We start from the raw sequence: 25017 nt of genomic DNA on the forward strand, positions 1-25017 counted from the left end.
TGTAATGGAAGAATCATAATGGGAGCGAGTTGACAATAAATGTGTTAACAGTATTGTTTATGGCATTTAGTTCTACATGATATGTGCTTTGCCCAGAAGAGTGAGCATACTGTCAGTCCATCTAGAGAATTCATGGGGTTTTTCTTAAGAGTTCAATTTATGGTTAGAATGGGGACATACAAGCAAATGAATATGTTTGATAGTTATCGTCTGTAATGAATGTTGGGAAAAAAAAAACCACTGTAATGATTCTCTTGTTATTTTAAACCTGTTGCTTAGGTGGATATTCCAACCGTTGTAACAAAGAAAATGCTCAAGGCAGCAATGAAACACATCGAAGTGATAGCCAAGGCCAGGCAGAAAGGTAATGTAAAGACTTAATATATTGTCAGTTTCAAAGAGCAAGTGTAAATATTTCTCTTTGCGTGTTTGTTGTTATATTTGCTAGATATTTCCATCTTCACTGCCTTGTCTTAAAAAAAAAAAAGTGATCCTTTTGCGTTTTTCTTCTGGAAGTTGCAAAGACAAATAGGGACAGTACAAATAATCTCTCGGACTTCATGATTTTCATTTCCCCGCATTGAAAATACTAAATTTCCTTCTCTGTATGGTAAACAAGAACGTGGGGTTTTTGTCTATTCAGAGCAATCAAGATCATTTAGCAATGCTTCTTGAAGTTTTTCCTCTGTATTCCAGATGAGCAATTATAAATGAAAGGATTTGCATGTCTGTGCACTGTACTGTAACTGTAACTCCTACAGCTAGAACGATTACACATCTGCACACTAACATGAGCAATTAGTGGAGTTGTTCAATCTGTAAAAGTTAGGTTTATCTTTATTAAGCCATGGAGAGACTTTGAGCAGTAGCATATTTAATTATTATACAAAGAAAAATATCTTCACAATCCTAAGGTAAAAATTATATTAAAACTGCACATTGAAGGAGTATTTGGAAAATAGAATACTTGCTGTTGGAAAACAGTTATCTTTATTTTTTTCACTGGCTGCGTTCCATGATCCTGTATCTACTAAATGTGGTTTCATTCAACTTTTAAGCATAGATGTTTACTTTCACTGGAGTCATGAACTTTCCTCCCTTCCCTCAAAACGTCTGCTTGATATCCATAAATACGTTCCATTGGTCCTGCGAGTAGCGGGTATGAATAACATGGATAATGAGACCTAGTGTGATCACGTTAGCTGGTTTAATGGCACAACAGTAATTTCAAGATACTAGATGATCTTGCAGTGCTGTTTATGCCAAATCTCATATTTCCTTTGATTTCTACTAAGGAGCTGGAAACACTTCTCTTTAGCAGCAAAGAACTTGATTTTAAATGTACGACATTGAAAATATACCTATTTTCTTCAGTGTTTTAAAGGAAAAGACTTGTTCCCTGAGGGCAGATATGTGAAGTAGCAGCTGAAAATGACTTTTAGCAGCACTTTCTAGTAAATGTTGCTAAACCAGCCACCTGTAATATGTGGTTCAGAGGCAACTTTCAGGCCTTGCTTTGGCTACTAGTTGAGACTAGCCCTTTCTGTTGGTTTATTTCCTTTTTTCTTACTCTTCCTACCCTTATGGCTCTTAGTAATTCCTCACAATTTGCACAGACCATGATTCATTACCTGTCCTTGCCAGAGAGCGCATTCCTCCTCTCTGCTTTTAGTGGCGCCAACCGGGCAGATTTCTTAGGCAGAATACATTCCTGCATCCCCCGTATCAGCTGATACCGTTCATGGTTCTTGCTTGTGAAGGACAAGCTAGCAGCCTTCTGTACTAAATTCAACGTGCTGAAAACAAGCTTTAACCTTCTCGATAGCAGGTATGTATTAGGTACCTGACCTGTGTGTGCCTGGTGTGGTTCTTGGCATGAGGCTGTGCCAGGTTGCTAATGCAGCGAGGTGTGATTTATTATGGCTCAGTTCTTGCCTTTGAAGTGATTTGAAGGGATATAAGCCTTGCTTCTAATTAACATGTATAGTTTTTATTCTGATAAAGCAGGTATTCTTTCCAGTCCGTACAGCTGCTTGTAAGAGGCAGCGCTCTTGCAGATCCCCATGATGGTTTTGGTTTGATTTACTCTGTGTTCGAAATGTGTGTTCCTTCACATTTGTTTCTAAATGTTCTAAGCAGGAAACAGATATAATAGGGCTGAATAATAGTTTTTAACTTTACATTGCTTTCAAATTGTGCTGTAAGCAACTCGATAGGTAGAAGTCCAGTAAATGGGAGTCCATGAAGGAGGTCAGGAAAAAAGCAAGTAGAGGCAGACATTAAGCAATGCAGTTTTTTAGAAGAATCAAGATGTTAAGTTCCTCAATAATTATAAATGAGAAAACATTCTGGAAACCATGCAAACTGCAGTTGTTTGGTGAAGGAATTCTTATTTCAAGGCGAGCTTTTATTTTTACATAGCCAGGCTTCAAAGTCTAAACCAAGGTTCTTTTGTAAAGTTTTGACATTGTATCCCTTTGGCAGTGGTATATTAACTTTTTAGCTCAAATGAAAAGCAATCACCTCTTATTTCACAATAAGAAAAAGCTGAAACAACTCGTAATACTGTTTTTTACTTGCAGTAAAAAATGCAGAATTTTTACAGCAAGCTGCTTTAGAAGAGTATGGGCCAGAACTCCATGTTGCTTTGAGAAGCCGAAGAGATGAACTTCACTACTTAAGAAAACTTACTGAACTTCTTTTTCCTTATATTTTGCCCCCTAAGTCAACAGAGTGCAGGTATAAAAAATATTTACAATTGTATTCTTTAATGTATCTGCATACTACGTAGTACAATAATTTTGGGGAATGAAAGAATGAACTCCCCAAGAAGTCATTCTCCTCATCCCTCCTTCCTGTCCCTTTGCTTATCATTTTTTTTTGATTGGTCATTAAAATATTCTAGCATGCTTAAGGTATTACTAAATACTGAAATACTTCCTAGTAAAATATAATGGCATTCACTTCACTTACAAAATTATGTAATCTATTACTAGTTCTGATTTTTGTCTGTCTTTTGTTTCTTTTCAGATCCCTGGCTCTTCTGATAAGAGAGATTCTGCCTGGTTCTGTTTTCCTTCCCTCAATGGATTTCTTAGCTGATCCTGTAAGACTTGGGGCGCAGGAATAATCTTAATTTATTCACTGTTTCCTACTAAGTATGTTGTGGTAAAGCAAATGATGGAGAATGACTTACTTGCTGTGCATTTTGACTGGGTAAAAGAAAAAGAAATCTTGTGGCCAGTGTTTTTGTTTGTTCATTAGAACTGGTTTCAGTGCTTAACTGACTGAAATACAGTATTGGCATGGTCTCTTAAGAATGTGTTTTAATGAAGGACTACAATTCCTGTCAAATGGGAGAATGCTGTGCTAGTGTAAGCACCTTCAAATTGCTAGAACTACATTTAAATAAGGGCTCAATTACTTGAACTCTGGCTGTATGTGTCTTTATAGCAGTGTAAGTAAACCAGCCTTTTTTCCAGCTGTATTGAAATCCATGATTTTGTCCTTAATTCTGCAAATAAGCGGGCATTTATTTCTAAAGATGGAACGCTGCCATCTTTGATTTTATTCATGCATGTATTTTAATAGGCAAAATTACAATACTTATGAAGTATTGAAAGTAGCTGCAAGCAGAAAATACTGTAGCTGTGGAAGTACAAGTAGTTCATTAGATCTGCACTAACAGTAAAAATACTTTGTAGGGCTTTCCTCCACTGGCTAAAGAATGTTTCTGTGCAGGTCTCTTGAGAAATTCCCTGATAGTAAATACTTTTAGACCACTGAAGGTTAATCCTCAAACATGTGCTGCCAGGCTTTGTTGTTTTTAAAAGTATTAATGTAGTCACAGGTTTAAACTTGAGCATAACATAGTAGTGAAATGATTTTAATTAATTTGCTGAGTTACCTTAATGGTAATTTTGTATTGTGTTTTCCTGCAGGACACTGTCAACCATTTGCTACTGATCTTTATTGATGATAGTCCAGTGAGTACTGACAAAATTAAAACAGTAGTAATTTGTTCACCCATTAAGGAAGCTTTTTTACCCAATTGTCTCTTACCATTTTTTTCTACAGCCTGAGAAAGCAACTGAACCTACTTCTTCACTGGTTCCATTCCTTCAGAAATTTGCAGAGCCAAGAAATAAAAAACCATCTGTAAGCAAAGGCAACACGTAATTCCTTTCCTGTTTTGAATAAGTGTTTTACTTCACCTGCTGGTTTTGTTCTACAACTCCTCGCATTATTTACGTACTCACTGAAAGTTTGAAAATTGTCTGATTGCATTTTTAACCTTCTCAGGTCCTGAAACTGGAGCTAAAGGAGATCAGAGATCAGCAAGACCTTTTATTTCGGTTTATGAACTTCCTGAAACAGGAAGGGGCAGTCCACGTGCTGCAGTTCTGCTTGACTGTAGGTAAGATTGCATATGTCTGCTGAGGTATATTTGATGATCTTTAAAAGATCTTCTAAGCTTTTGCTTAAAGACCTTTTAAGCATTTGCACGTTGAAGTGAATATTTGGTCTCAGAACCTAGGCGGCATTGTTAAGCAAGAGATTACCTTTCAGGATCTGTGTTTGCTTCCTTTAATTAATGTCCTGATTCTTGAATGCTAATCTTGGCAACATTAACGTGAGTGTGGACTGTAGGTCTTAATTGTATTTCTGTTTATTGATAAAGATTGGACGTTTTAAAATAGAATATTCTTGTAAGAAAAAAGTTCTGGTCGCTGATAGAAAGTACAGCTGCCTTTTTTAATATGTGGTTACTAAAGTATTAGTAAAATGAGCTGTTCATCATGAAAAGCTTCTTCTGTTCTTTTAGCTTTAAAATTCTGATTTCTGTAAACAACAGAAACATAACAGGAACATTAAAGGTGTTGAAACGTTCTATTCAGTAACCTGGTTATGAAGCATGCGTTCGGTTTTACCATTACACAAGTGTTGTTTGAAAAGTCTTCTGTGTTCTAATGGTAAGGTTTTCTGTGAAGTTTCTGTAAGCTAGAGTGGTTTATTTCATGTTTTTTGATCAACTAGTAGTTAATCACTGACTAAAATAATGATTTTTTGTTGTTGTTTTTGGTAAACAAGTACTTCCATGTATTTTCAGGGAAATAATAGTTATGTCTTCATATCCCAAGTATACATCAGGAAGATGTGAAATTAAATTAGACAGACTTTATCTTATAAAATAACTGCAGAAATCATTAATCATTAAATAAGAGAAATATAAATAATTTCTGTGCATGCAGCTTCTTATGTGCTCATAATGCTTCCAAACATACTGGCTTTCTGTCAGAAAAACTCCTCACCAAAAAGAACCCAACAAAGCGATTACTTTTTCAGTGCTGGTGGTACCTGCAGGGCGTTCTAAGCTGATCCTTCTAGAGCTCTCTCGACCTGCTTCCGTTAGCAGGAAGGTTACTTAAACTGTAGCTATTGCCCATGATCGAGATTTTTTTCTGCGTAAACCTCAGGACTTTCTCCTTCTAAAATTCTCTTGCATTCTCATAGGTGGCAAGTCTGTATATTAGCTTATAAAACAAAGAATGAGATTTAGGCCTCTCACGTTATGCTGTCCCAAACTATCTCCTGTAGGTGGTCCTTCACTTGATAGAAATATTTTGGATAAGAAGCACTTACTGAGGAAAATAAACCCCAAAAAATCCCAGAAGGGTTTCTGTCTGTTAATTGAAAAATCAATCAAATGCTGCTACTTTATTTCCCCTTCTTTCTGGCCAGTAGTCGTGGCATTAAGAGGATGGGCCAATAAATCAAGTAGGATTGCACAATAATTGCGCTGAATAGAATTTTTATTTTGCCAGGAAAAGTTCATTCTCAAGTTAGTCTGATAATATAGATAATATTGAAAACATTTTGATGGTTTGGGTTTTAGGAGTGAAATAGCTGCAGAATAGGCAGATGGCTGGTATAATGGGCTGTTGGGGCTCTGTGTGTGTCTAGCATGAACTGTAAATCGTGCTAAAAGAAAACTATAATTTACAGTTTGGTAATTTAGGAAGAAAAAGTTCATTCTTTCTTCTGATTTGTTCTGCTGCCAGGAACAATTTCGTGGATTTATCCTTACTGTGATAAGTAATAATTAGGCTTAATTGCAATATATTTTTATTAATAATTTTATGAAAAAATCTGAATTATAGTCAATAAGAAGGCAGCTACCTTATTACTTGAGATTTTGAGATGTTTTCTGTTTCCGTTCATTTTGAAGTTTTACAAATTACTGTATCTGCTGGAAAACGAGCTGATGCTGTAGGTTGCTTCAAGAGACTATTTGTTCGCCAAGTTGATCAACAAATGCGTTTTCTTTTCTTTACTTCTCAGAGGAATTCAATGACCGAATTTTGCGACCGGAGCTATCAGATACTGAAAAGATGTCACTTCATGAGGAAGTACAGAAAATTTACAAAACTTACTGTTTGGATGAAAGCATTGACAAAATTAGATTTGACCCTTTTATTGTGGAAGAGATTCAAAGAAGTAAGTTTGAATTTGAAAGGAATAATTTACACTGGAGTTTAAACAGCATTCTGTAATAAGGTGGAGACTAACCTTTACTTTTGTCATAGTCTTAAAAATTATTACCCTTTTGCTATATTGTGCTTAAGCTTTGTTTTGTCAGTTTTTCCTTTCTTTGTGTCAGACTTATAGTAGCTTGCAAAGCAATCACAAACTCAGACCAGAAAAAAACCCAAACTTTATATGCCCATGTATATATCTCTATTTATATTTGCAATTTTTTTCTAGTTGCTGAAGGTCCATATCTGGATGTTGTGAAACTTCAAACTATGAGGTGTCTTTTTGAAGCTTATGAGCATGTACTTTCTCTACTTGAGAATGTTTTTACTCCTATGTTCTGTCACAGTGATGAGGTAAGTGTGGAAGATTTGAAAAGTAGTCTTTGCAAGATTGTATTTTTTTTAGGATAGCCTATTTACAACAAGTATATACATGCAGAACTGAAAAACATGTCTTCATTTTCCACTTTAGTTAGCATGCCAGAGCTGGGACCAATCTCTGTAAGAAAATTGAATTTATTCTAGTTCAACACAACAACAACAGAATAAATAAAAAACTCTTCATTTTTGGGTGTAACAATTTGTGTATATCACTGTTATTAGAAAATCCTCTCCACCCCTTCTTTTAGGATTGCAAATTAGATGTAGAACACTTTTAAGAATCTTTTTATTTACTTTTAAAAATATAATGGTACTTAAAGAAAGATACAAAGGTTGTATTTAAGTACCTTCAGCATTATGCATTCCGGCAGCTAAAAGTCAGGTGTCTGTTTTCAGGAAGGTCATTCAAAGCAATTTACTAGGCATTTGAGATTATTCTATGATGGGGTTCTGAATGCAAGTTTAAAAAAAAAAAAAAAAAAAAAAAAAAAAAAAAAACCACGTACTGGGCTGACAGCTACCTAAATAACTTCTAATAGGAAACACTTTAAACACAGGGTTGAGTCTGAATTCTTGTCCCTTTTAGAGTTTGTGCATGCAAATTAGGTTGCATGTTAAGCTTCTTGCATTTATTGGAGGTAGAATATATTGATTTGTCCTGGGGATGGGTATGTAACCTTACTTGGCATTATTCTTAATAAAGTGTGTTTCTCAAAAATGGTATTGGTGGTCACCTTTCCCATAATAGCTATAATGCTTCAGATGCTTGATGTTGATTTTATTTTTATTTTTAATGAGGAGGAGACATGGATTTTGGTGCTTAATTTAGTTTTATTTCTGGTTTGGTTTTTTAATCCTGACACTATGTAAAGTAAAATAAGTAGTCCTGGGACCATGTATTGCAAATCTGTCCTGTCCTTTTCCAGATGAGTATTCTAACTGATAGATTATGGTCGGCTTGTTTTTTTTACTTCTCTTCTTGTTTCCTGAATTCTGCAATGTCATTGTATAGTAGCCCTTACCTCAGTTCGTCCAGTGCTTTCTTTGATACTTTATTTGTCTGTTGTAGTACTTCAGACACCTTTTAAGAGGAGCAGAGTCACCAACACGCAATTCAAAGTTTAACAGGTAGGTATGGTAGACTCTTTAAGTGTTTGTCTTTGGTTTTTAGTTAAAAAGGTCAAAATATTAAACCATAGGAATTTTGCTACTGCCTGATGCTAATTTGACTGAATTTTTAGCTCTTGTTTTTTTTTTTTCAAATGGACAAATTACATACTGAAGGAGCAAGCAATATTATGCAAGCTGTATCTTTGCTTTGAAGTGTTTTATGTTGAATTTAAAATGTGATTTAGACCTCAACATTTGAGAAGGTGAAATGGAAAAATAAATGTCCAGTGAGAATAAGCTAACATGGAAATAAAGTGGTGATTTAATTCACTGTATATACGAATACCATTTTGTTGGTTGGCAGCTGTGTCTCCTTGGATTTCAGGTCTTGCAGTGATAGGTACCATGCACCTTGCGTCTAACCAACCTGGTCATGCAGTGGGAATCTCCTCTTGTTGTGACAAGGATTTGCCATTTCTCCTAGGTAGAATATGTTTTCTGTCCCCCAACTTTCTCCATTCATTGCAGATATGTATCATCAGAAGCATTGTTTCTGGGTTTGGGCTATATACTTAAAGACCACCTTCAGGCTCCTTAGGGCCTGTCGAGAAGAGCAGCTCCTGTGGTATGGATGGGTGATCTTCCACTGTGGCGTTGGGTTGAGTAAGCTTGAGATCTCATCGCTTCTTGTCTTTTTCTTTTCTTTCATCCATGCTGGATGGCGCAGTCATAGACTAGCCCAACTGAATGGCTCTTGTGGTTTAGCCAAAAGAAGGAAAAGTTCAGTAAGACAGCCTTTAATTTGCATAGGCTTGCTTTCTTGGTATGAATTAAGATCCACGGTATTATGGAAAATGCTAGTGTCTATCATCTTAGATTACAGCAATTTATTTAACTTTTTCTGCTTTCATTAGATACACACCTAGCAGCGGCCCTCTTGACTTGCAGCCTGCTGTGAGGTGTATTATTGCAAGATCACTTTCTCCCCTGCTAATGTCTTAAAAAAACTACAAGGTGGTTCTCTTCAATGTATCTGCATCTGTGACATCTATTATGTACTCCTTACAGTTCTTGTAGATCCGGGACTCAGGCTTTGGTGTAGCGCTTTCTCGGACTGGTGCTGACAAGCTTCCGTTTCTTAGCAAAGAGGCATGAAAGGCAGCTAGACCAAACTGCATTTCTTCCCCCATGTGATACTCCACTAGGAATGGTGACCTTAAAACACATTCCAGTTTCTGTTGAAGATGGCTACAGGGTTTCATCCAGACATTTCAATCTGCCTTCTGGTATCTTTCCCAAAATTATTCATGTCAAGGGTTGAAAGTATCCTCTCGTACACTTCTTAAATCTAGTTAAAATATGAAAACATTTAGGTCGCCACCTTGGTGCTTTGCTTTCCAGAACAGAAAGGGTGAAATTAAAGGTAGTCTCTTCCTGGACTTCTTGAAATAAATCTCTGGCTACAAAATAAGCAAATTTTGTTTGGGGATTGTTACAACATATTCCCTTGGAGTTCAAACAGCATCCATAACATTGCTGAAAATGTATCTGGTTTATATTTTAGAACAACTTGAATGCCCTGAGTATATATGATGGTTTATGATATAAGATACTGTATGTTCCTGGAGTGGTGCCTCTGTGATTGTTTCTGTGAAACAGAGGTCCTATCTGAAATTAGTTTGCCTGTTGCTTTGGAGTTTCCCTCTGCAGAATCTGGTACAGACAGTCACTGCCAAGGAAAAAAGAAAATTTAAAAAAAAAAAAGGTTATGGAATTATTCCAGATGTTATCCATATGCACATACCTCGTCCTGCCTTTTCTTCTCTTTTCTAGCATTAGTTCCAGTTGAGAGGAATGATATGCAAAGAGATAAGTTTTGTTTTCCGAATCTTTGATGCTTTGCTAGGGGTACTGTGTGTATATTGCATAGATACTGCTGGTTAAGAAGTCAGATCAAGTAGTAGATGTGAAATCCCAGTGGAATACACACGTGGGTAATGTGTTGAAAGATTTCACTTACTCTAAGACAAGAAAATTATAGAGCAGTTTCTAGAAAATACTGGTGGGAAAGTAGGAAGAACTGACTATCAATGTGTAATTTGTGGTTTGCATCACTTCTTTGAACTATACAAAATAATCATGGCTTTTGGCGTACAGATACGTGCACACAAATAATGTGCTTTGTAAACTGCTAAGATGATAGATGAGATGTCCCAAGTATTTCTGGAAAGTAAAGAAGTCACACTGAGGATATCCTGATAACTAGCAGTGGTTGTCAACAGTTTAACTCTGTAACTGGTATTTTCCACCTAATGTTTAATGTATGTGGCCAATGAAAACTGATGTATTAAGTTCCAATTCTGATGACTTAATTTCGGGTGTGCGGAAGAGAGGACAAGAATTCCTTCTCCCTCTCTCATATTTATATATTTGTAATACATTGTTACTACATTACTTAATGGTATTCAGTGTTGGAAGTCTAACAAAAAAAGAAAAGCCATTATGTGATATAAACTCCTTGACTGCTGGATAGCTGTTAATATCTGTCTTGATTTTCTACACACCATGGCCACGTATAGAAATAGACACATCCTGATTTTTTCATCATTGAGATAGCAATAAAATTAAAGCATTTTTCAAGTAAAGGACCAAGCAGAAAAGATACTTAAAATTATGGGGAGTGGTTAGGAGTAAACCCCACAGAATTAAGTCTGTAAACAGTTGTGTGCAATGTAATTGTTTGTCACCATCAGTTCCAACTTGGTAGGTTATGCTTCCAGTTTCACAATTAACACGACTAAAGACGGTGTAAGATCCCTTAGAATCAGTTCCTCTTGTAAAACAAAATCTAAAATGTGAATCTTTTAATCCCATATCAGTTTGCCCAGAATTCAGTAGCAGCAGTGAATTAAAATTGTGTGTGCGGTGACTGTCTTTGTGGTTAATCCATTTAAACGTTTTGGTTGGAATTACTGAGTTGATGGCTGAGGCACTGGTTCCATGTACCAGGTTATGTAGAATGTCAAAAATACATGATAGTTCTTAAAATCTGTGAAATAAACAATAAAAAACCACACCCCAAACCCCAACTATTTTAACAGTGTTTTTTACTATATCTAATATGAGGGGTGGGGTGGTGTTTTTACGTAAAGTAAGTCCACAGCCTTTTCTTTGCGTTGGCCAAATGAACTAGATTCCTACATGACTTGTGAACGTTGGCTGTAGAAAAAGTTAGCTGCTTGTTTGGCACCACAGGTAACTATAAGAAAATGAGTCGTTCTCTATAAACTGGTAGCTGCTCATCTTGAATGTCAGTGAAGACCTGAAAGTTTCAATAACTTAGGTTTTAAATTTAAATGCCATGATTGTGGTGATGAAATGTGCAGGTACCGTTTGCATTTCACTTCCGTATTTTTTTTTTACATATTTTACATCAGGGACTCCTAATGGTACCATGTTTTTGATATAATCTGTAGTGTTGGTCAAAGCCTTTTCAGTTTTGTTGGGATAGGTCTGTCAAATTTGGTTGGGTTTTGGTTCGTTTTTTGGTTCCTTTTTTTTTTTTTTAAACATTATTTTTTCATGGGCTCTGAGGTAATTTATGTGCCTGTTGTTGCAGAAGTAGCCTGAGTTTGGATGACTTCCGGTAAGTCTAACACTTGATAATTGTTGTGTGTTAGCTACACCACATCTATCATGACTGCATCACACAGCCTTTGTAACAGCAATTAACTGTCCGTTTTATTTTTAAAAAAACCAACATGTGAATGCCTTCTCTGGACTAAACTGCATTTCTCCCCACAACAAGCTTTACTCCTCATGTCCTCTTCGCAAATGTTTATAAATTTCTTAAGTACTAATTTCATGAGTTTGCAATATATTAATATTGTTTGCTGTTAATTATTTATTTGTTCTTATTAGTTTTGAAATCTATTTGCATAACTTGACGCTTTTTTTTTTTGCCTGTGACTGCTAGCTGCTCCAAAGTTTCCTTTATTCCGTGTCATGTTTCCAGGTCCTGTTTGAGGTTTTATCCATTTAACTGCTTGTTCTGTCTTGCACAGCTGTGTCCAGGATGATCGTTGCCTAATGTTGCATGCAAACATAACCATTTTATAGATATTATCAAGCACTCAAACCCAGCAGTTCCCCAAATCAGTTCTTTCTGCAGCTTTTCTTGTGTCTGTTATAGGTTTGATTACAACATATGCTATTTTTATAATTTGCTCTAGGTAGTCTGTGATCACACATTAATGCCTTAATAGCTGTTCAATGGTTTGTTTTCTCATTACTTGTGCCTCTTTAAATACGTGCTATCCAAACTCAGAAAACAATTTTTTCATTATGGACTTTTCCTTAGAATTTATCAGAGCATCAGTATTACACATATTACTCATACCATTCTGGAGTCTTGAGGGAAGTTTATCAACTTAATTTTGCAGGTTAGGAATTAAGGTATATAGACACTTTTTATCTTATGTGTGCCAGTTCAGTGCAGAGTTCTAGCTTGCTAGATTGTTGAGGAATAAGGAATACTTGAGATATAAGTGCAGTTCATTGATTTTTTTTTTTTTTTTTTTTTTTAAGTGCAGCTCTATGCACTCAGCATTTCTCCTAATTGGGGGGTAGGGCTTTTAAGCCAAATAAAATGGTACTCTGACTTCACATGCATGTAAATATCTAGCTTTTCTGATACATACAACTTGTCTCATACTTCTTGACCCGTAGAGGTTTACAACAGCATTCTTCAGCTGCACAGCCCTGGCAGATCACTTGCAAAGATCTGTTTAATGCACTGAATGAGGCAGGGATCCTGTGGGAAAATTATTTTGCAACCATCCACAATTAAAGAATGCCACAGCGCACAGTGGCACTAATGCAATCTTTGGTTGCAATTTCCAGCTATAGAGTGAACAGCAATTGTAATTTTAAGAAATGTATTCCAGCCTCTTGTCATCACATCATTCATCGGCAATGTCAGAACCTGTAGACTCTCCACTCGGGGCCCTGCCAAGAAAGCAACTACAGAACGACGGTGTAATAATGCTTTTGCATGGTTCAGCGCTAGAGGGGGTGGGATACTTTTCCCAACGAGTTTTGTATATATATTTATTGACAGGTTTTGAAAGACTTGGTCTCTATGCTACACTGGCCACCTCCTCTCCTCTTTCTTCTCCCATGCCTTGAACCTGACCATATCCTAATCCCATCTATTCCCTTCCACCTAGCTTGAAGTTCTTTCTCCTGTTTCTACTTAGCCAGTGAATCTAGTAGATTTTCATACCGGTACCTGGGGTTTTTTTTGTATATGTACTTTTTTTCTTGCTTACCTTCTTCAAAATTTTGATCACCCTGTTGTCTGTCCGTCTCTGCTAACATCCCCATATTTTTTCCATGCTCATCTAATCTGGTTTGCGCTCTGCGTGCTTGCGCGAGTATTTTTTCTAAACCAGATGTATGTTCTTTCCATACGTTGTCCAGAGGTGTCTGTGTTACCTCTTGTTCACCAGTTTGTGTTCCAGATTTGTGTGTCTCCCTGTGGAGAGAATCCCATCCTAGTTTGTTACTTTATACCTGTTCCAGTTTAGTGATTGCTTCGTACTCATTAGGCATCATCTTCGGGCTCAGCATTAGGGCAGGAAGGGGTGGTTCCTAGCTATTGGGTTGAGTCCTGGCCCCATACAGCTCAGTACTGCAGTTACAGGCAAAACTGTATTCTGCCTTCAGCTGGAGCACGATCAGTGCAGGAAAGAACTAATCTGAGCCCGGATTACTCTTATCAAATCTTGAAGCTTGTGCAAATTAATGATTTTGCTCAAAATCTTGAGAACTGCACAAGCTTTCACAGGAATGATGAAAACTTCTTGAAGAGTCGAGCCAGAGGTATTACCCGTCTAGAAAAGCTGCCTATTTTTTTTCTGAATAAGGTTTGTATTTTGCTAGCCCACTGTTTAAGCTCTTGAACAAGATTCAAGTAGGTCCCCAAAGTGAAAAAGTTCAGTTCGGCACAATAACATATAGAAGAAGTTGTTTAAAAATCGAGTAAAATTGTTCAGACATGGATTTAGACTAACCGCAGTCAACCAACCTTATCTCTGGTTAGCAGAGATAAATAAGATAGATGGTGCCTGTCTGCTTTGGAGCTGATAATAATATGAGATAGAAAAAGCAAAAGATTTGGAAAAACAGTGGATTATTTATGCACTTTTAGTCATGTACACAGTCTGGATAAAATTATAAACAGGAAGATTGTTAGTAACACAGACATGCACATTTTGAGTCAGCAGCTGATGTTGTCAACATGGTTTTATGGGTGATGAAGACGCTTTAGCTGCTGGTCTCTCCTCTTCTGTTTGGTACTACTGTTCAGTAGTTCATAATTTTTTGTTTTAAAGGAAAAAACCACTCGGGATATTTTTTTGATCCTCTAAAGTACTTTTAATCTCAATTATCTATAAAGTTCTTTTGAATCTTTGATTCTGCAGTTCACTCTATTGATTTTTAATTCGCCCATCAACTATATTTATTGAATCAGCATAAGTAACCTCAGGCTAATTCCATATTCAACAGAAACATTTTTCTTTCCAGAATTGTTAGTGTTTCTACGTAAGAAGTAATCTTCGGTGTCAGGTCTTGTGTAAGGGCATAAGAATGCTATAAAATCTGTTCTCTCAGTAAGGAGTGTGCTTCCTGCCCAGTCATTTTTCTTTTTCCATACCTTGTTGCTTTTTGGATGCTTTGTCATAAGTGGCAAGACTTTAAAAAGTCTTCATCTTTCAGTCAGGCTAGCTCTTCAAGCCAAGATTCTTCAGTTGCATCTGTTTTCTCTCATGCTCAGTCTTGCTCCTTGCACATTCCTTTTGTCTGTCCCTAATGCTTAAAAGTCGTGATCTATCTTGAATCTACATACTTGTAAAATTCTGGGATGTTTATGCAAAAAAATGCATCCAACTACACCATTTACAGTACTTGGCATGAGTAGATAAATATTTAAATATGAGTACATGGAAAACAACAGAGTTTAATGACCTTCTTGGTGTGCGTGCCTGTACCAATACCACGATTTCTATGTCAAAACAAAACTGTGCTGCATAGTTAATTGTTTATTCTGTGTCCTGCATTACTGGGTACTATTATAAAAGTGTTGACGTTTGCTCATGGTTAAGTATATGGGAATCCCATCTCTCTTAAAAGTGTAATCAAGAAATTTTGCTGATCGATCGGAGAACAAATTTGCCGTAAATGAATTTCAATTTAAGTGGAATTCTTAAATATATTGTCTACTTGTTTATAGGGTTGTTTCTTTTATCTGCAAATGATGTGCAATGGCCTGCTGAGCTGCTGTGTAGTACTATGCCTTGTGTTGTGAACTCTGGCTTCTGTACCCCTAGGACCACACAGAAGAGAGGGGAATCATTTGGAATAAGCAGAATAGGTAACAAAATAAAAGGTGTATTCAAGAGTTCTGCAATGGAAGGAGCGATGTTGCCTAACTATAACTTAAATGAAGGGGAAGATGACTTTGTGAGTAAAAACTTTAGATTTGTCTTTTAAGTAGTTGTTGTTGTTGGGTTTTTTTCCTTCTTTACTTGAAAATGTTAAGTTTCTGCCTTTTCTGCTGTTTTACTTCACTGCAGAGTTTCCATGTGCTGGCTTCTGATTGAGTTGCCTTGTTTTTCCCTGTATCCAATCACAAGCCAAGGCCACATCCCCAGATAGCGTGCCTCTGAGCTTATTGCTTTAGTAGAGAGAAGTACTGAAAGTAGCAGTATCAGACGTTTTTGTAAACAATGAATTTTTCTCTAAAAACTTACCATGCCATTTTATAATTCTGGATAAAGATCATGAAGATGCTCAGAGGGCTGGAGCACCTCTCCTATGAAGTCAGGCTGAGAGAGTTGGGGTTGTTCAGCCTGGAGAAGAGAAGGCTCCGGGAGACCTTATAGCAGCCTTCCAGTACCTGAAGGGGGCCTACAGGAGAGATGGGGAGGGATTTGTTATCAGGGAGTGTAATGACAGGACAAGGGGTAACGGTTTTAAACTGAAAGAGGGGAGATTTAGATTAGATATTAGGAAGAAATTCTTTACTGTGAGGGTGGTGAGACACTGGAACAGGTTGCCCAGAGAAGCTGTGGATGCCCCATCCCTGGAGGTGTTCAAGGCCAGGCTGGATGGGGCTTTGAGCAGCCTGGTCGAGTGGGAGGTGTCCCTGCCCATGGCAGTGGCGTTGGAACTAGATCATCTTTGAGGTCGCTTCCAATTCTAACCATTCTATGATAGGACTGCATGCGTGGCTTTTCATCTGGTCATCATTTTTTTTATTGGGACCAGTACTGTTTAATATCTTCATCAATGACAGACAGTGGTATCAAGTTTGCAGAGGACACCAAGCTATGTGGTGTGGTTGACACGCCTGAGGGATGGGATGCCATCAGAGGGACCCAGACAAGCTCAAGAAGTGCGTCCGTGTGAACCTCATGAGGTTCAACAAGGCCAAGTGCAAGGTCCTGCACCTGGGTTGTGGTATCCCCCATTATCAGTACAGGCTGGGGAAGAGGGGATTGAGAGCAGCCCTGCCAAGAAGGACTTGGGGGTGTATGTTGATGAGAAGCTCAATATGAGCCAGCAATGTGTGGTCACAGCCCAGAAGGCCAACCATATCGTGGGTCGCATTAAAAGGACCGTGGCCAGCAGGTCAAGGGTGGTGTTTCTCAGCTTCTACTCCTCTCTGGTGAGACTGCACATGGAGTTCTACCTCCAGCTCTGGACCCCTCAGCACAGGAAAGACATGGACCCTTTTTTCTTTAAGAGGAGGGGGAAAAAAAGGCAATTTTCTGTACAGGCTAAATCTTCATAGAAGTCATGCCTTTAAGGGGGCAGAACTGTTTCCATTAATTTCTTGGACAGTTAAGTTTTTGTTGTTGTAACTTCTCTTCTTGAGGTGAGATTCTGATGAAAATGGGTTAATTTTGCAGTATCGCTGTTGTAGATTCTGCTAGCCAAAGGGTGTGGAAGTATAATTCCCCTGTAGGAGAGGAATTAGTGGAAGTATAATTGAAGCAGTGGAGCTCAGAGAAGGAATATGTTTTTATGCCAGACCACAAGTTACTTGTGAGAAGTTGCTGAATTCAGTGAGAGACAGTCAAGATAGAGTCTAATCCTTACTAAGGAAGGTTTGCAAATGGACAGAATGGTTTTAGCTTAGGCAAGAATGAAAAGTTTTACATGCAGCATTGTCTCAAATAACTTAATTAAATAAAAGGAGGATACTACATTTTTACTAAAAGCACCTGAGACAAAGTTTGGGAAATACCTCAGTCCCTTCACTTGGTACGTGTGGGTGGGAAGAAGAAACGGGGAGAGAAAACACTGAAGTGTTGTAAGGTTACTGTGCATCTGAAGAGCTGGACAGAGCCGTGACCACATTTAATGAATGAACATTGAATATACAGAATTCAACACCAGTAACGTCACAGTAAGTGCCGAGGTGTAGTTTCCTAGAAGGCATCACAGGGTCAGAGGAAGAGCTCTCTGGGACAAGAAAAACATGATCTGGGAAATGACGGTACAATTGTGAGACGGTGGCAGTGCAGTATGCTACAGACATCGGTGTTAATGTAAGCTTGGTGGATTCAAGTTAAATAGAAAGAATGGCAGTGAAATGGAGTTCTGTGCATTGTGACAGAAACGGAACAATGTCTTTTTTTTTTTTTTTTTTGACAAAGTTATGTTGGTTGCAGTTAAAGCCTAAAGGAAACATCCATTTAGTCTAAGGAAATCATGTAGGTATAGAAATATGTGCTATCAGCTTTCTGTGGCTCTTGGCAGCAGCTTTGTATGCTGCTACCGTGATAACGCCAATTCCATTAAACCATGCTCAAGCTTTATCAGCTAAAGGACTTGAAAGTGGGATTCATGCTTTCCAGTTTGCTGTAGTTCCAGGTGTTGTAAATTCATATGTTAAAATCTCCTATTTTAACTTTAACAAGTGGCAGTACTCCCAAGTCTGTATGTGAGACTTACTAAATTAGTGTACTTTTGAACTGTACCTTAACTCCAGCCTGTCTCAGCGTAGTTAACAGCGCTGTAAGTTGTGGTGGGCAGAGCGAGGTGCTCACTGCCGCTGCGGCGGGCGCAGGCTGGAGGCAGGACGATGGGCTTGGGTGTTGCTCCTCATCAGGCAGCGCTTGCCTCCTCGCAGGTTTGCGATGTTCTAGAAGCCCTTGCAGCAGGCTACATCAGATTCAAACAATTTTTATAAGGAAACAGGACTACTGTTTTTTCAACTGCTTGCTTACACTTGTAAAAATAAAAAGAGCTCTGGGCTGCAGGAATAATTCAATCCCAGTTGTGGGATTCAATCCCAATGGTTGTGTTTCACCTTGCAGAGCAAGTCAGATTCATGTGTCCACAACACACTCCATCACACTTGGCTGTGGGGTGGGAGACCTTCTAGCTTGGTGCACTGTTGGCTTCTGTCTTTTGTTGTGTTTAGATAGCTTCTTGGCCTGGCCTAGCGTAAAGGTCAAGTCTTCAATTTGGGTCCTAGTATGCTGAAAAATGCAGTGCAGCTACATCTGCTGGACCCAACATCTGCTGGACCCAAGTTGGTTTCTGTAGCATTCAGTCTGTGTCTAAGGCATTCTTCCAGCTGTCTCCTCTGGTACTTCTGGTTCTCTCTCTCCCTCCTCCCCTTCCCTGAAATGTCAGATATGGAACTTGATAGTTCTGTGAAAACTTCCAGTTCTCACTAAAAGTTGCTAACTTCAAATTAATTTGCAGTGGATCTAAAAATAGAAATTCATCTACATGAAGACTCCATTAATGAAATGGAGGTTTTGTTCTTTTATTATTTAGTGATGCATACTCAAAGACTCAATTTATGTTTTGTTATTGTATATAAGTTTTGCAAAGGTACACTGTACCAATTAAAATAGAACTGTAGATCTTGATGTTTGAATCTTTACAGATTGAAGAAGGCGTTATGGTGATGGAAGATGATTCTCCTGAGGAGGCTGTTAGTACGCCGAATACACCCCGCAACCTTGCTGCATGGAAAATTAGCATCCCGTATGTAGATTTTTTTGAGGATCCCTCTTCGGAAAGAAAAGACAGAAAGGAGAGAATTCCTGTGTTCTGCATTGATGTAGAGAGAAATGACAGAAGGGCAGGTATGCAATGTTGTAGATAAATAAAATGTCATTTAAATGCTATTTAAAAGTGAACTCAAAATATTCTAGTGTGCTGTATTCTGGTGGCTGTTGCAGTGTATTTTGCATACGTGTTCTTCTGATTTTGAAATAATGACTTGAACATTCTGAGGAAATCTTTTTGAGAGCAAAATGATCACATTTAGTATTTGCAAGTTGAGAACTGACTCCTCAGCATGAATCAGTTCCATTTACCCAAAGTTTGAGGCTTTCTCTTTCCAAAAATATTCATCCTATGATGCATGTCAGTAAACACCCGGCATGCTTTTCTTTCACCCACTCTGAACTTGGGGATAACCAACAATAAACAACTTCTTCTCTAACCTTAAAATATAATTGTTAAGAAATGAAAGTGTTTTGCTTACTAGGAACCATCCTGGCTTGCAGATAGTTTATCAGTATCCAGATAGTAATGCATCCATATCGAGTGGGGAAAACAGCATCATCCTGGGGCTGCATAGATTTCTCTTAGTGAAACTAATACTTCCACAATAAGCAGGAAATGTTATTTAGTGATAATTTAGTTAGTTAGTGATATCTTCCAGCAGGAAAAAGAATCAGGATTCAAGCTGACGGTGCAGAGGACTGTATTCAACAAATAGTATTTCTGTTAATCATTTGGTTAAAAGTTTGAAAATAGATATAACATAGTCAGCCCTGATAAATTTTGCAATTATGCAGTGCTCCATTGTTTAGATTTTAGGGATCCCCTAAATGAGATGATAATTTTTGTGCTAGTACCATGTTTGTCTACCAGGTATGCATTTTAATTTAACACTTAAATTACCTGGCTGGGATTTTTTCTTTGTGTTACGACAATATGGAGGATATTAATATCATTGAGGTTTTTCCAGTAATAATCCAACATATCTTTGCTGTTGTTTAGTTCATTTGTCAAGTGGCATAAAACCTGGTTTATTTTTAATGTTGGTTTGGCTTTTTTTTCCCCCTTAGTTGGGCATGAACCTGAACACTGGTCTGTCTACAGGAAGTATCTTGAATTTTATGTGCTTGAGTCAAAGCTAACGGAATTTCACGGTATGTTCTCCATCATCTGGAAAGCCACTTTCCCTCTGCTGTGATTATAATTCAGTACTGAGCTGAAATTTAAAATGATGAAACCAATGTTTGCTGCGTTACAAGAATAATTTAGTCTCCTTGATATCTTTTAGGTACATTTCCTGATGCTCAGCTTCCCTCAAAGAGAATCATTGGCCCCAAGAACTATGAGTTCTTAAAATCCAAGAGAGAGGAGTTTCAGGAATATCTGCAGGTATCAAACGAACTTTTGGAGTAAAGAATATTCTAAAACTAATAATATAAATTTAATAAAAGAATATCTGCTATTTTTTTTTGCTTGTTTCCAAGTAACTTGGGTGGTAGAAAAGATCGAAGTGGGCAAACAAAACTTGTTAAAAGTTTCATGTGACCAAAACCAGAAATCTTTTTCAAATTACAGTATCTATGCTACTATAATACTCTTTGAATATCTCTTTTTGCTATAGAGAAATTGAATTTTAAAGATTAGTTTTAAAGTACTTACACTTCTTTCTTTCCTTCTGTCTCAAAGAAACTTCTGCAACATCCAGAACTAAGTAACAGCCAGCTTTTAGCTGACTTCCTGTCCCCTAATGGAGGAGAGACTCAGTTTCTTGATAAAATGTTGCCTGATGTGAATCTCGGTATGTAATATGCTAGTTATTTATGCTGACTAATACTAATACTGTAGATACTGTGATTGAATGATAGTAGTAATGAACAGATAACTCTTGTGTGAGGATGTGGATGTAGGAAATAAGAATTCTGCTCCTTCACAGCCCTTAAAATTATAGCTCAGCAAGCAAGATATGCTGATACTTTTTCCTTGAACAAAAAAAGACATTTTGAGATTATGGGGGAAAAAAAAAAGTGTTAATGTGGTTGCTTTCGAATTTTTGTGTCAGCAAGGAAAGTGATAAGATTTCTCTAACAAATTTCATAGTTCAAGAAGAGTTACAGTATTGTCACAAGTCAAATCTGTACAATAAGTCATTGTTTACAGTTGCGATGGTATAAATGATTTCTTAATATAAATTACCTTGGTGTGTTAGTTGATTAAAATCTGTTTATTTTAATCTGAAAACAGCAATATTTAATATTTCTAGTATTAGTGTTAAGATCTCTTTTAACATGAGCTACTCTATAGAATTTGAGGCAGTGATGTGTGATACAGGCAGGCCAAATGGAAACTGGGAAGTTGAGGAGTTCTCGATGTCTAACGTAACAGTCGTTAATAAATCCAAAAAACAGGCTGCAGTGTGCCTTTACAGCTTGGCTGCAATGTAGCTGTCTCAGGACAGTGGGACTGAGCTGGTAAAGTCAACCTCATGGCCATGGCATGTCTTTGTGTATTGTAGCACTTGTGGTTCTGGTACCAGCGTGGTCCAGGAAAGCCGTGTCTGAACTGTGCCACTACATTTCTGCTTCTCCCGCTCACGGTGTGAACCTGTTGGGGTTGGCCGTTCCCTTAGTGTGCTTACTAAGTTGTCGAATGATATTTCAGTGGTCGTCCTCCAGTTAAAGGGTTTTGTTTTGTTTCAGACTTACCCTCTCGTTCCAACTGTGCATTGTTTAAAAAAAAAAAAAGCCTATACTTGTGGTGTTTACTGTAATGCGTCTCGTATCTGAGACTATGCTTCACTTCCCTAAACATCATTTTAACATTTAATTTGGCATTTCAGTAGGGCTTTTTGTGAGAACGAGCAATTCTGTCATTATCATTTGATCATTGTATATACTTTCCAATGTAAGTTCCAAATTTAATGACCTAGATAAGAAAAATAATACTGTAAATGTAGTGTTTAAAATAAAACTCATCCTAGCCACTTTCATTTTTCAGCATTCAAAGTTACTATGCTGTATCCTGATAACCTTAACAGGATGGAAGAGCTGATTTTTAAGACCACAGCTGTAGTCTGTCCAATTTGTAAAACTTAACTCACCAGTATTTTCAAGACTGGATCCTCCCAGAATCTCTACAGATTCACTGATCTTTTCAGGCAAAGAGAAGAGGCTCAGTTTTTGTGATTTCTTTTGTGACGAGTGTTTATGAATGTTGAAGAACTTAGATACAGAAAATTGTGCCTATGCTGGTGTCATATAGTACTGCTGTTACGGTGCTAAAGCTATTTGTTTGAGCTTCTGGAAAAATTGCAAAGGCAGATCTAGAGTACTTTGCCCCCCCCCCCCCCCCCCAAAGTGTTCAGATAATCATCTGTATATTTTTCATATTATAAGTATCTCATCTTGAAAACTACTAAACATTAAGTTATAAGCTAGATACATGGAAGACTACTTGTGCCAAATTGGAAAAAAAAATAATACAGATTTTAAAAACTATGCTATTTTTAAATTAAGTGTTAGACAATGAATACCTAAAATGTAGCAGAGCAAAATGTCTTTAAGATCAGGCAGTCATAACAGAAAGCTTTTGTTTGTTTGTTTCTAATTATAGGTAAAATTATAAAATCTGTTCCAGGAAAGCTGATGAAAGAGGTGAGTAAGTCTTCCAGGTTGCCAACATTTTAACTTCAAGGACTAATTTTATGTGCTACTAACTTACAGGCTAGTCAAAAATTTGTTTAGTTTTTGTTTGGTTTTTTTTCCTACAATTATGCAAGTGACAGGTCACTCATATCTTATTTCAGAAAGGTCAGCATTTGGAGCCATTCATCATGAATTTTATCAACTCCTGTGAATCTCCCAAGCCTAAACCAAGTAGGCCTGAACTTACCATTTTGAGTCCCACTTCTGAAAACAACAAGAAGGTACAGTAAGTCATCTTCCTTCCCCACTTTACAGGCATGGGGAAAACGTATTATACTCTGAAAATGCAAAGAATAAACAGAAAAAACAATAAATATAACAGCTTAGCGATTTTGAGTTGTCTTTTCACACAAGAAAGAAAATAGTACTGCAGAGAGATCTGTCTTGAAAATATCAGTCTGAATGACTTTTGAGGGTTGGTTGTTGGTGGTTTTGGTTTTGTGGGGGTTTTGTGGCAGTGTTTTTGTGGGGGTGTTTTTGGTTTTTTTGGGGTTTTTTTGTTTTTTTTTTTTTTTAATTCTTACTGGATTTGGAGGTGAGAATACAGAGTAGAGAGCCTGGGAAGTACAGAGAGAAGAAGAGGGAAAGCAAAGGTATAAAATGGGGAATGTTTTCATGCCATACAGGAGTTTCCTTTTCAAAGCGAAGAGCTTGAGTGTTTGAAAGTGTGACTTGTCAAAGTGTTACAAGCCAAAATTGTCAAGGTGCAGATACCTGTTTTTCTACTTTTAAAACATTAGTATACAGTTCATTGATGTCTGATGGGTTAACCCATGTACATAATGGGTTAACTATATAACTTACATATAATCTTTCTCTCTCACATTGCCACAGTTTAAGCCCAACACTTTCAATTTTAACCTTTTACTTCACTATAGGAAAATACAGTTCTTTTCTTAATCTTCCTATATTTGTGGCTAGAGCCTGGTATAACTTACGTGAGACTTCCGTTAGCTTCAGGGGCTTTAAAAAGACACTGGTCTCTTTATTTCTGCGTTAGACTGCTTTAGAGTGTTAATGCATTTGTGGAATTTACAGAGGACTGTTGTTTCTGGACTAGGATTTCAGAGACCAAAGCTCAGTGTTAAGGAATTGGTGTGATTTGGAACAAAACATTTAATGTGCATACGCTTGGCCATGTGAGCGGTTCTAAAAGAAAACTCAGTACTATATGCCTATCTGTTATCTTGTTTGCTTTGGGAAGAGGAGTTGAAACTGGCCTATGTGGGTGTTGGTCTTTTTTTCCCAAGTAGCATGTGATAGGACAAGAAGAAATGGCCTCAAGTTGCACCAGGGGAGATTTAGATTGGATATTAGGAAAAATTTCTTCACTGAAAAGGTTGTCAAGCACTGGAACAGGCTGCCCAGGGAAGTGGTTAAGTCACCATCCCTAGAGGTATTTAAAAGATGTGTAGATTTGGTGCTGAGAGTGCTTTCAGTCCATTCTCTGCCAGCCTGTATTTGTGCTTGGGATTGCCATGACCCAGGTGCAGGACCTTGCACTTGGCCTGGTTGAACTTCATGAGGTTCACACAGGCCCACCTCTCAAACCTGTCAAGGTCCCTCTGGATGGCATCCTTTCCCTCCAGGGTGTTGACCGCACCACACAGCTTGGTGTCATCGGCTTGCAGGAGCTAGAAGCTTGTCTTCTTGCAAGATGTAGAATCCCAGGACCCATTTATGGTTCTTCATGGTGATGGGCTGTTGAAAAAATGGACCTTTTGATTTCCTTCACTATGGATATTTTTATAGTGTTATGACACTTACAGAATTTGCAGCTACAAAACTTTTATACCGATTAAGTACAACGGCAGTTAAATCTATTCATTTTTTTAGATTTCATCTTCTACACCTGAAGTCTGAATTACTACAGCCAATATTGTAGTGTTAGCTTATATGTGCACACAAAATTGGCACAAAATCAGTAGCCTTCATTTCAAGTTGGATGCTATTTCCAAGATTAAGATATTTTGCTATTTCTGTCTATACAGAGTGGTGTAAATGTATCAGCAGTTTTAAAAACCAGATGCAGAGTTTTTGACTTTGCTACAAATGGTATATCCATAAATACTTCAAATATAAATATCAAACAGCTGACAGCACGCTGCAGCATAGTATGAACAATCAATTAATTTTTTACTGTGATCTGTCAAGAACTACTGAAGTTAGTAGTTTTAATACATTTAACATAGTTA

General features: G+C 37.5%; 1 protein-coding gene across 2 annotated transcripts in view; it reads left to right on the top strand.

Annotated features, from left to right (window-relative positions):
• The window catches only part of SNX14 (sorting nexin 14), a 56750-nt gene that overhangs the window by 19492 nt on the left and 12241 nt on the right, over positions 1–25017 (top strand). The window contains exons 7-23 of one of the 2 annotated variants that reach the window (XM_074581213.1): positions 280–364; positions 2583–2739; positions 3031–3106; positions 3942–3986; positions 4078–4158; positions 4303–4417; positions 6343–6498; positions 6766–6890; positions 7987–8045; positions 11647–11673; positions 15419–15551; positions 18997–19198; positions 20192–20275; positions 20410–20510; positions 20808–20919; positions 22731–22771; positions 22924–23043. In XM_074581213.1, the coding sequence (XP_074437314.1) occupies positions 280–364; positions 2583–2739; positions 3031–3106; positions 3942–3986; positions 4078–4158; positions 4303–4417; positions 6343–6498; positions 6766–6890; positions 7987–8045; positions 11647–11673; positions 15419–15551; positions 18997–19198; positions 20192–20275; positions 20410–20510; positions 20808–20919; positions 22731–22771; positions 22924–23043 (1719 nt within the window). The remainder of the gene's footprint in view (positions 1–279; positions 365–2582; positions 2740–3030; positions 3107–3941; positions 3987–4077; positions 4159–4302; positions 4418–6342; positions 6499–6765; positions 6891–7986; positions 8046–11646; positions 11674–15418; positions 15552–18996; positions 19199–20191; positions 20276–20409; positions 20511–20807; positions 20920–22730; positions 22772–22923; positions 23044–25017) is intronic. The other variant, XM_074581214.1, reaches the window with a different exon arrangement.

This window comes from Larus michahellis, chromosome 3 (genome assembly GCF_964199755.1).
Source record: "Larus michahellis chromosome 3, bLarMic1.1, whole genome shotgun sequence".
In the NCBI taxonomy this organism is placed as follows: domain Eukaryota; kingdom Metazoa; phylum Chordata; class Aves; order Charadriiformes; family Laridae; genus Larus; species Larus michahellis.